Genomic DNA, 12152 nt, shown 5'->3' on the forward strand with positions numbered 1-12152 from the left:
GGGTTTTTTGTGTTATCCTGAGGCATCTCGGGTGAATAAATAAATTAAAAAGGCAGCTCAAGCCAGAGTGGGAGAGCTGCAGTCTGAGAAAGAAAGACACAGGGAAGCTGTCTGTGTGAGCACATAGAGATATTGGAATCCCTACAAGGTTGGCACTTTGTTTGTACTACCTTTTCATTTGGTTTGAGGAGACAGGCAGTAGGCCTACTCCTGGTTAGTTAGGAGAATTAAGTGGCAAAGATTTAATTTGAATTGTTTGTTTTGTTTATTCTGCTGCAAGTGCTAATAAACTGCCAAAAAGAGACTATACTCTCACGAGTTGTGCTTGTGCCATGGGCTGTGCTATCCCCAGGAAACTGATCCCAGCTACCTAAACCCTTACATAGGTCATGTGCTTTCAGAAACAGCCAGCACTTCAGAATGGAACTGCTTTCTGGCAGGCTGTTGTTTCTCCTACACAATGTAACTGAAAGTGTTGCAGTGGGATCTGGATTTTACTATTGATGGCTGTTCTTAGATCTACCTTGTGTTAAGGAGCTGCTATCTGCTTACCTGCCCATTGTTCTGTTGTTAGGCTGCTGGGGGAGGGGGTTGATATCACTCCAACTTGCAGTAAAGGGTGACTGAAGTTTATCAGAGCACAAGTCACAGGAAACTGATAATATGTCGAGCCCCATGTCAGATTTCAGAATTAAATATAAAAAAAAAGTTTGCTCTTTTGAAATATGTATTTCGGTGCAGAATTCGCCAGGATCAGCACTATTAACTGATGCATTTTGAAAAAATTAATTCCTATGACAGTATCCCTTTAAACTCTTTGAGGCTGATTTTCCAAGCTTAAAACAGATTTTCATTTGTGTATTGTAACAAGTCCAAATATATACATCTACTTCTATTTTACATATCTGAATCTTTCTGTGCCCTGATATTCTTAGAGCCTAGCACCAACCCCCAATCTAAATCTCCACCACTGCACATGTGGGGAAAAGTAGGTCACGCATACAGCTGCACTATTCATTTTAGTTTGGTGGGCAGAGTAGGGTTGGAACTAGGGGTAGGCAGAAGAAGAACATGCCTAAGGCACAACTGTGGGGGTGCTAGGCACATAACTTTTCTGTCTACCAACCCCTAGTTCAGGGACCTTGCGATTGTTGAATGCTGAAATTTGAAGAGTGGGGGTCTATGGTTCTCGTCACTTGCAGTCAGTCGCCCCCTGTTTTTATCATTCTTCCCTTGTTAGCTTACATGTGGTGGATTGGTGATCGCAGATGGCTTGTCTTTGGCTCTGTTCCACCTTTTCACAGCAATGGGCAGAGTAGTTGCAGAGACCACAGACACTGGGAGTTGAATGTTATGCCTGGCCCCTTTGTGTTTTTTTTTTTTTTTTCTGTTTTTTTAATACATATATTTATTCGTTTTTTATCAGTAAATAAACAAATAGCAAAATAAAAAGAAATGGTGGCATTTGTCTGTATAGAATATAGAACAATAACTGCACCTATTAACAACTAATTAAATAAGTAAAAAAGAAAAATGCACCTGAATTCCATGTGAGATTAATTGGTTCCCCTCAAAGATCATAGCATTCACCTTTAAGAATATCCGTGTCATACCAAGCGGTACATTGGGTGGGGGGGTTTGAATAGGTTTCCTTTTAACTAATGTATGAGAGGGAGCTGAATTAGACCATAGAACCATTGCTGTAAAATGGCTTTCCATGCCGCTGCTGTAAGTCTCTGCAAATGCTCTCTTGGATTTATATATCTTATATATCCTGTCAATTTACTGAAGAAAGCCCATTCTCCTCTTTCCAGAATGTCCAAATAACAGGATAGGTTCAAAAGCAATTATCAGGTGTGCAGAAGGTACTGTACATTGCTTCTCAAGTATTTGTCTGTCTGCAAAATGCCTACTTTATAATGCTTGTATGGAGTTAAATATGGTTATAGAAAATGCATATTGCAGCATCTTTATCCAAAATGAAGCACTTTTATTAAGCAATGCCAAAAATCAGTCAATATATATTTTGTGTATTCTCGTTCTACATTTCTGGGTGTAACGATTTGCTTTCCTTTGGGTTTTTTTAATATTATGTGTTGCATTTCCTATTTATGCCTCTATGGAGAGTGAAGCATACATGTCACTATTTCAGTCTAATATGATGCACACTGTGGCTTCTTTAGTGTTAATATTTTTTTTATTTTTTTCTTTCACAGGAGCAAAAGAAAACAGAATGTATTGGAGAAATATGGAGGAAACTTAAACCGCTCATTATACTTATTGGTATTTTTCTCTCGCTCTGTCTAGTAGTAATAATTAGTCTTGTCGTCTACACAAGTAAGTAAAAATGTATGGCTTTCATATTTTTTTGTGACTCGTGTACCATTTCTATACAAAAACGTTAGAGAAACTTCTGGCCTCACTTGGTACACTATAAAGGTGATGGCTGATTTAATCTCAGAGAATGGCTATATTATTATTAATATTATTATGATCGTCATTCATGTAAGTAAAAATTGAATTAGACAAATGCAATGAAATCTGAACACTAATTTGCATATTCAAATTGCTGAGAAAAAAATGCTTGAGATTTTAACACAAAATTGTTACATTCAGTTATCCACATCTTTTAAGGTACATGATTTTAAGGATTTGGTTGAACACTAAGGGGGTTATTTATTAAAGCTTGAATTTTTCTGGTCTGGCTTTTAAAGGAAAAAACTCAGATTTATCGAGGAAAAAAAACTAAAAATTTGAGATTTATTATAACCCGAAGTTGCTAAAAGTCTGAATCCGAAAATACTCCATCTCAAACCTGTCGAGGTCCTGTAGAAGTCAATGGCAGATGTCCCTTTTCCAATTTGAAGATATTGTGGTCTGTGCTAGGTTTCGTACAATAATCCAAAAAATTAGGGGTTTTTGGGCAAAAAAAATCAAGCAATTCAGGAGTCAAATCTGAAAAATTTGTATGATTCAAGTTTTTTTATGATTTTATCGAGACTTTTCCCAAACCAACTTTTTAGTTATTTTATTAATAAATAAGGTAAAATCGTGGATGGGAGTTGTGAGAAAATTCAAGTTTTAGTAAATAATTCCCTAAAAATACAGTCAAATTCTAGAATTCGAAGCTTCCCTATTAAAACCACTAGAAACAGCGGTGTGCGCCTGCATTTTAGCATGAAACCAGATGTGCAAGGTGCACAAAAACAAATTTCCAAACTGGTGATCAGATTAACTTTGTGTGAATTAAAATAATCCTTTGAAGAATCCAAAGGTTATATTGTAACCTCTGCCGTCTTCTGTGATGCAGTGTTAGATTTGGCCAGGATTCTGCCTTTTTCAGCAGGATCCGGATTCGGCCGAATCCTTCTTCCTGGCCGGAACCAAATCCGAATCCTAATTTGCATATGCAAATTAGGGGTGGGGAGGGAAATCATGTGACTTTGTCACAAAACAAGGAAGTAAAAACTGGTTTCCCCTTCCCACCCCTAATTTGCATATGCAAATTAGGATTCAGTTCAGTATTCGGCCGAATCTTTTGTGAAGGATTCGGGGGTTGGCCGAATCCAAAATAGTGGATTTGGTGCATCCCTAGTGTTTTCACACAATTATCTTTGGAGATCATTTTCAGACATGTGTCAACTACTATCTGGGGCAAGAGATCGAATCACTGGAATCAGCCTAGCTATGGCCATCCACTTAGCACAAGAACACAAGTAAAGGCACATGGAGCAATTTGAGGTGTTTTGCCCATTCTTGCTAAAACCACACTGGCCACTGAAGTTGTCCTAATTATATACACTAAGGGGCAGATTTATCAAGGGTCGAAGTGAATTCGTGGGAATTTTCAAAGTAAAAAAATTCAAAATTCAAAGTAATTTTTTGGATACTTTGACCATCAAATAGGATACTACGACTTCGAATTTACTTTGAATTCGATTCGAAGTAAAATAGTTAGAATATTAGATAATCGAAGTACTGTCTCTTTAAAAAAACTTTGACTTCAATAATTCACCAAATTAAACCCACTGAAGTGCTATGTAAGCCTATGGGGACCTTCTAAAGCATTTTTCTACGTTTTTTGTAGTCAAAGTAAAATAGTACGATAAAATCGTTCGATGGCCAAATTGATTGAAAAAAAGTATTTTAATTTGATGGTCGAATTTCGAAATATTTTTTACTTCGAAATTCGACCCTTGATAAATCTGCCCCAAGTGGATAAATCATTAACCTTAACGTGGAGGCTGATTGTAGGTCTCTTACTCCATGATCATTTAGACAAAGTAATTTTCTCCTCACATAGCATAAATGGATCATACAGGGAATGGATGGGTGGATTAGTAAATGTCATTGCCTTTTAGCAGATGACCTCATTGTCATGATTTTCAGGCCAGAGTGAATGACTGTGACCCAAGTAAATTAGATTTTGCTATATCAGATACGTCACTAAAGATCCGTCAAAAGGAGCGGTGGTCACCCAGTTTAATTGATGAACAAGCTGGCCATCTTGCTTCTTTTCTGGACATCTGATATTGCAAAACCTATATGCAGGTTTCTAGGAGGCAGTAGTATTTACACAAGTAATACTTTGGGCATTCTATCTAGCTAGGTCAGCTAATTGTAGACCCCAATTTAGCAACTCAGAATATTAATGCAAAGGAGTGAGTATCTTAAAATATTTGATGCCTAATAAAAATGAACTCATGAATTTTATTTAGATAACTATGTAGATGAAGATGAATATCAAGATGTAGCGTTAAATATGGAAAAAAGCATGTACACATTCACAGGATCTCTCACCATTAAAGACAATTGTGTGCTGGAACCACTGAGAATAAATGAAACAACTCTCCAACAAAGGGTAAGATATTTATTCATTATAGGAAAAACTGACGTTTTAGTCAGCAATCTTTTGCACAACTGAACTGCAACTCTAATAAGATTTTTAGTTTGTTACACTTTTAGTTACAAAGTTTGTACAAAGTATGCATAAGCTGATGCGCCCCGTCAAGGCAGTGTCCATGCGTCAGTCCTATCTATCTAAGTGAAAAAAGTATTATCTTTGGGGGCAGAAAGACCATACCTGTTTTTCTCTTTATTTAGCATGATCTTTTCCAAAGACACCATTAAGCGGGGGTTGGGAGAGCAGGCATTTAAGGAGAGGGGCACCTCTCCTTAATATATAATTTAAATATATATATATATCCTTTCCCACTTAGTCCGTGGAGGTTTAGCTCGCCTTAATAATCTCGAGGGTCCTAACCTAACCATTAAGCTGTAACGTACAACTGTGTGTCCATCTCAACCTTTTAGTAACTTTATTGTATTATGCTTGGTGACAGCTTGTGCCTTATATCCACTTTTTCTACCTTGTTTGGATTAGTCTGCGTATTTACTTATCTGTATGTATGATTCATGTGTGTTAAAAAAGGAAATAAAACTTACCTTAAAAAAAAATGTGAGGAACTAAAGCCTTTTTTTTAACACAATCACTTAATTTCAGGGGCTCTAAAGTAATCAATGTTTTTTTAACACTTTTATGGGGGGCCCTGGCGCCAATGTTTTTTTCTAACTTGTAAGGGGGCCTTGACCACTAATTTTTTTAAAAAAAAATCTTTTATGGGTTACCCTGGCCGCAAATGTTTTTTTTAAACACTTTTATGGGGGGCCCTGATGCCAATGTGTATTTTTCTAACTGATAGAGGGGCCCTGACCATTGCTGATGTCTGTATGGTCTTTTCACTGTGGTGTGGGCGGGATCTGGGATGGGCGGGGACCACGGGGCCCAGAAAATTTTGCTGTACGGGGCCCCGTGATTTCTAATGGCGGCCCTGACACCCCTCAAATCAACTCCAGGGCTTTTATCTGCATCATTGATAATGACATAATGAAGGAATTGAAATAGTCTTTGAGTCAATTGTCCAATTACTTTTGAGCCCCTGAAATGAAGTGATTGTGTTAAAAAAAGGCTTTAGCTCCCCACATTTTTATGCAATCTTTTTGTTCAACCCACTGAATTAAAGCTGAGAGAGAGAGAGAGAGAGAGAGAGAGAGAGAGAAAATAGTACAGCACTCTCAGAAGAATAAAAAACGATTTATTGTTCAATGTTTCGGCACAAATTAGAGCTTTCTTCAGGTACACCAACATTATATAACAAAGTAAATAATATATTATTTATATTCACTGTTATATGGTGTGGGTGCTCCTGAAGAAGGCTTTAATGTGAGCTGAAATGTTGACCATTAAATCCTTTTTTATTTTTCATTAAGACCTGAGAGTGCCAGACTTGAGAGAGAGATAGATAGAGATATATATATATATATATATATATATATATATATAGAGATATATATATATATATATATATATATATATATATATATATATATATATATATATACAGGGCCGCCATCAGGGGGGACAGGGGGGACAAGCGTACCGGGCCCGGGCATGAAGGGGGGCCCGGCAGCGCTGCATTTTTTTGAAGATCCGGGCTCCCCTTACGAGCGCCCGAGCCGTACGTCTTGCCTCTTCAGTGCCGAATGCGGAAGTGCCGAAAAGCCGAAGCCGATGCGACGAAAAGACCCGAAGTCACGGAAAAAGCCGAAGTCACGAAGCGCCGAAAAGACCCGAAGTCACGAAAACAGCCGAAGCCGAAGTCCTGAAGCAGCGCAAAGACCCGAAGTCACGAAAACAGCCGAAGCCGAAGTCCTGAAGCGGTGAAAAGACCCGAAGTCACGAAAGGAGGCGAAGTTGAAGTACTGAAGCCATGAGTTCAATTCTACTGAACACCAGTTTGTGTTTTTTTTTTTTTTTAATCCCCTGGCCACCAATGTATTATTTTAATATTCTATAGGCCCCTGCCACCAATCTTTTTTTTAAAACTTTTGTTTTTGGGGCCCCAATTTTTTTTTTAACTCGTAAGGGGCCCCTTGCCACCATTGTTTTTTTTGGGTTTTTTTTTTAAAAAAAAAAAAAAATTTTCTTTTTAGTGGCCCCAAATTTTTTTAACTTGTAAGGGGGCCCCTGCCACCAGTTTTTTTTTTATTTAAAAAAAAAATTAATTTTTTTTTAAATTTTTTTTGGGGCCCCAATTTGTTTTTAACTTGTAAGGGGGCCCCTGCCACCATTTTTTTTTTTTTCAAAAAAATTTTTTTTTCTCAATTTTTTTTTTGGGGCCCCAATTTGTTTTTAACTTATAAGGGGGCCCCTGCCGCCAATGTTTTGTTTTTTTTTCAAAAAAAAATTAATTTTTTTTCAAATTTTTTTTTGGGGCCCCAATTTGTTTTTAACTTAGAAGGGGGCCCCTGCCACCAATGTTTGTTTATTTTTTAGTTTTTTTACATTTTTTTTTGTTGGGGCCCCAAGTTTTTTTTAACAGGGGGCCCCTGCCACCAATGTTTTTAAAAAAAAAAAAAATTTTAATTTTTTTTTTTTTTGGGGCCCCAATTTTTTTTATAAGGGGGCCCTGACCATCAATAGCTTTTTACAACTTGTGTGGGGGGGGGGTTACTTTTTTAGCGCTGATGTCTGTGTGGTCTTTTAACTGCGATGTGGGCGGGATATGGGGCGGTTTTTGGGGCCCCAATTTGTTTTTAACTTATAAGGGGGCCCCTGCCGCCAATGTTTTGTTTTTTTTTTCAAAAAATTTTTTATTTTTTTTCAAATTTTTTTTTGGGGCCCCAATTTGTTTTTAACTTAGAAGGGGGCCCCTGCCACCAATGTTTGTTTATTTTTTAGTTTTTTTTACATTTTTTTTTGTTGGGGCCCCAAGTTTTTTTTAACAGGGGGCCCCTGCCACCAATGTTTTTAAAAAAAAAAAAAATTTTAATTTTTTTTTTTTTGGGGCCCCAATTTTTTTTATAAGGGGGCCCTGACCATCAATAGCTTTTTACAACTTGTGTGGGGGGGGGGTTACTTTTTTAGCGCTGATGTCTGTGTGGTCTTTTAACTGCGATGTGGGCGGGATATGGGGCGGAGCTTGGTCGTCAGTGTGGGCGGGGCCCAGGGGGCCCCAAAAATTTTGTTGTACGGGGCCCCGTGATTTCTAATGGCGGCCCTGTATATATATATATATATATATATATATATATATATATATATATATATAGCAGGGTTGAGGATCTATACCCTGGAGATGTCACTTGTAGCCCTAGTGCATATCTGGGTTGTTATTTATTCTGGACTGAATGGAAATGGATCTCTGCCATGTCAGGATTCACATTCAGCTGTAAAGCATGATAGGATCGCTGTTCAAATAATGTGAAAAACAATTCCACTCAAAAAAGAGGGGAAAATTATTTTACTGGGCGGAACAATGGGAACATACATTTATTGAGGACATAACTTTTTCCAATTCCGTTTATATTTGTTCTAAATTTCAATTTGCAGATTGAAAAAGTGTATTCAGTTTCTCCTGCCTTGCACCCCTATTTTGTTTCTGCAGAAGTCAAGGACTTGCTTATGTGAGTAAATTATAAAGTGTTATTGTGCCTGAAGCAGAACACAGCTGCTTAAAGTTTACACACTTATAGGAGCTCAGTAGAAAGGCTGGTTATCAAACCGATTTAACAACTTTTATATTTTCTTTTTAGTGGTGAAAACACTTCAGCAAATTTAAGACTCAACTTTTCCATGCCTTCAGCAAACCAGGATGAAAGAAAGTATAAAATGAGTAAAGAATTTGTAGGAGGTATTTTACGACAGGATATCTATGATGAAGAAAATTCACAATGTCAGAACTCCAGTGTATTCCTGGATCCATTTCAAGTAACATTTGCACGTAAGCTTGCTTTCTCATGTGTGATGTGTGTGTATTTATATATCTATATACACACAATATAAAAATAGGATATTATATGTCACTAGGAATTTCATGATCATATAAAATATTGTTTAACACTGGGTACATTATATTAATTCTAATGACTTTGCACAATCTTTTCCTTCAATACAATTTGGTTACACTGATACAATTTGGTTACACTTGCCTTCAAATATGTTTCGGAGTAATGGCTTCATTTGACAACTACCCATTCAGGCTACTGTTATGTTTGGCCCATACTTATAATGAATATTTTTCTTATTAGTGTACCAGCTTTGCATGCATATAATACACAAGAGGTGTAAGTAATGGTAAAATACATCCTTATAATCGTACTAAGTGATGTCAACTCTATCCCATAACTTATTGAAACTTATTGATGTATTATTAAAGTATAATGTTCTCCTTTCAGAATTTCATGACCTTTATAAAGTCATATTTGTGGGCAGGGAACTTTGACTCCTCATATCCTTATATAGTTATCGGATCTATTATCCAGAATGCTTGGGGTTTTCTAGATAAGGGCTCTTTCCACAATTTGCATCACTATACCTTATATCTGCTTAAAATCATTAAATAAACCCAATAGGATGGTATTGCCACCAATATGAATTCATGCAGTTATGATCAAGTACATAGTCAAGCTTTATAATTACAGAGAAAAAGGTTAATAATAGTTAAAAAAAAATAGAATTATTCACTTAGAATGGACTCTATGGGAGAAGTCCTAATTGTAACTTGGAACCTCCTGGATAACAGATTTCTGAATAAGAGATCCCATACTTATATTTGACATTTTAGGGTACATTATTCCTTATATAATACACAAAAGCCATGATTATCTTGTAAATTATATCCTTATAAACGGTGAGTCCTGATGTCATTTCAGTCACATGACTCACTGAAACTTGTGTATTATAATAAATAAAGTACCCCCAGTTGCAAAATATGAGGATATTAGAAGTTACCTCGGAGTTCCATGACCTGTATAAAAACACTCGGCCTTCGGCCTCGTGTTTTTATATGGTCATGAAGCTCCTCGGTAACTTATAATATCCTTATATTTTACAAGAGGGGGTACTTTATTCACTATATAAACAGTACTTGGTGATGTCAGAATACAAGAATAGTAGAAGTACCTTGGAGTTCCACTGAGCTTGTGTCATAGGACTCCTAGTATCCCATTTATGAACTAAATATCACACGCTAATTTTGTTGCTTTAATAGACGCTTAGAACACTAGGAACAGAAATATCCTCACTTGCAGAGGTTTGGACTAGCTGCAAACCCTTTTTACATCAGTTAGCCCATCTATATTACTGGGCTGTTTGGGCTCCCAAAGAAAAAACAAAATGGTTTTATATTATAGGGACCAAATGGAATAACACAAGATATATCCAGCAACATCAGCTATTTAAAAGTTTTTCAACTAATTAGTTTTGTGTATAACATTTTTTCTTCTTCTTTGGTAGATTAACATTCACATAGAGGGTGCCATTTATTGGAATGCATTCACATAACTGCATACTAAATTACTAGTGAGGCACTAAAGAAGATGATGACGACAAGGTGAAGAATCGCAAGGAGGACAATTCGTATATTTGTATTAAATTTATAGCACAACACTTTCTCATTTGTCGGGTTGAACGTGTCTGCTTGGCACAGTGTGGATTATTAAAAATCTCCTGCCTCGACTTTGCAATGATCGATTTCATCTCTTGGCCTTCTCTTTTATTCTTTATTTCTGTGACATTTAAAAAAGACATATTCACCTTTTCTATTTATCAAATCAGTCAGTGCTGAATAGGACACATTTGCATGGTGCAGTGGCACATCTTAAGGACAACCTGGGGAACCAAGAAAACCAAAGAAAGGATATGCTCCCCAGTATATTTTGCTTAGTAATATACTTCCAATATGCTGATGCACATCAGGAACTAATGGAAAGCAGACTCCCTTGCCATCAATTATAAGCATTACTGATTGTTCAAAAAACGCATTATCACTTTTACTCTGGGAATTTCTTACAACTTGTGACCACTTGGTTTTATTGAACATGGACATGTTGTAAATTAAATGTATTTTTTCATATATACTGTAGTTGGGGAGAGTAGTTTGTGCATGACATGTTACTGTATATTACTCAAAAATATAAGCAGCTATACACGGTTAATGAAGATGTATGTATTTGGTTAAAGGAATTGTTCAGTGTAAAAATAAAAACTGGTTAAATAGGCTGTACAAAAATGTTATCCAAAAATGTAGTGTATAAAGGCTGGAGTGACAGGATGTCCAAAAGAACAGAACACAACTTCCTGCTTTTCAGCTCTCTAACTCTGAGTTAGTCAGTGACTTGTCCCCACATGGGACATAACTGTTCAGTGAGTTTGCAATTGATCCTCAGCATTCAGTTGAGATTCAAAAGCAACAGTTATGACCCATATGGCCCTCCTCCAAGGCACTGATTGGTGACTGCCTGGTAACCAATCAGTGGAAACCAAGAGAGCTGAAAAGCAGGAAGTAGTGTTTTGTTATGTTGGACATCCAGTCACTCCAGCCTTTATGCATTATATTTTTGCCTAACTCTATTAGAATATATTTATATTTTGCACAGGCTATTTATCCAGTTTTTATTTTTATACTGAACAATTCATTTAATTGCTCTGTCCAGCAATGCCTAACAGCAGAACATCAGTGGGAATTTTAGACATCCCAACAGCAGTGTCTAAGCGTGGAGCGTTAAAATATGATGTACACGTAAAGACACGTGAAACATTAACACTTCGTTTTCCCAAGCAAGTTATCAAGATGTAAATGTTTTTTAGATAAACTTCAGATTAGTTATTTTATGGTGGTAGCATTTTATACAAACTTCACATGCATATTCGAGGGCATTCTACAGACAGTGGTACAAGCCCTGCTTGAGAAGGAATGCCACCAAGGACCGTGCAATGCCTGTAGATATTTTGCCCCTAGAAAAGTGCAGAGTGCAAATACTATGTCAAACTTTTATTGCCAATAGCAGAGGAGTGTCCTTGTGCATTTGGCTTTTAACTATACTGCACAAGGCACTAAACAGATGGATCTTTACAAGATTTTGCCACTAACAGACTGTGCGCCAATTCAGGATGATCCCAATAATTGGCACCTGGCCCAATAATCAGAAGAGATAATGGTAGTGTAGTTGGAAGTTGACAGCATCAGCATGCCCCATAAATATCTGGCAGATATTTGGACAAATAATGGTTGGGCAGGCACTGGTACAATGGGCGTGTTTGCTTCGGAAACTCTACTATAGTTTACATAAACAAGCTGCTGTGTAGCCAT

At 36.9% G+C, this 12152-nt stretch overlaps 1 protein-coding gene across 2 annotated transcripts in view; it reads left to right on the forward strand.

The window, feature by feature from the left end:
- c3orf52.L (chromosome 3 open reading frame 52 L homeolog) overlaps positions 1-10918 on the forward strand; it is a 36338-nt gene extending 25420 nt beyond the window's left edge. For both annotated transcript variants that reach the window (XM_041581960.1, XM_018246468.2), the window contains exons 2-6: positions 2217-2337; positions 4719-4861; positions 8393-8466; positions 8596-8783; positions 10298-10918. In XM_041581960.1, the coding sequence (XP_041437894.1) occupies positions 2217-2337; positions 4719-4861; positions 8393-8466; positions 8596-8783; positions 10298-10302 (531 nt within the window). In that variant the 3' untranslated portion in view covers positions 10303-10918. The remainder of the gene's footprint in view (positions 1-2216; positions 2338-4718; positions 4862-8392; positions 8467-8595; positions 8784-10297) is intronic.
- Positions 10919-12152: the final 1234 nt, after the last annotated feature.

The sequence above is a fragment of the Xenopus laevis genome, chromosome 2L (assembly GCF_017654675.1).
Source record: "Xenopus laevis strain J_2021 chromosome 2L, Xenopus_laevis_v10.1, whole genome shotgun sequence".
Classification (NCBI taxonomy): domain Eukaryota; kingdom Metazoa; phylum Chordata; class Amphibia; order Anura; family Pipidae; genus Xenopus; species Xenopus laevis.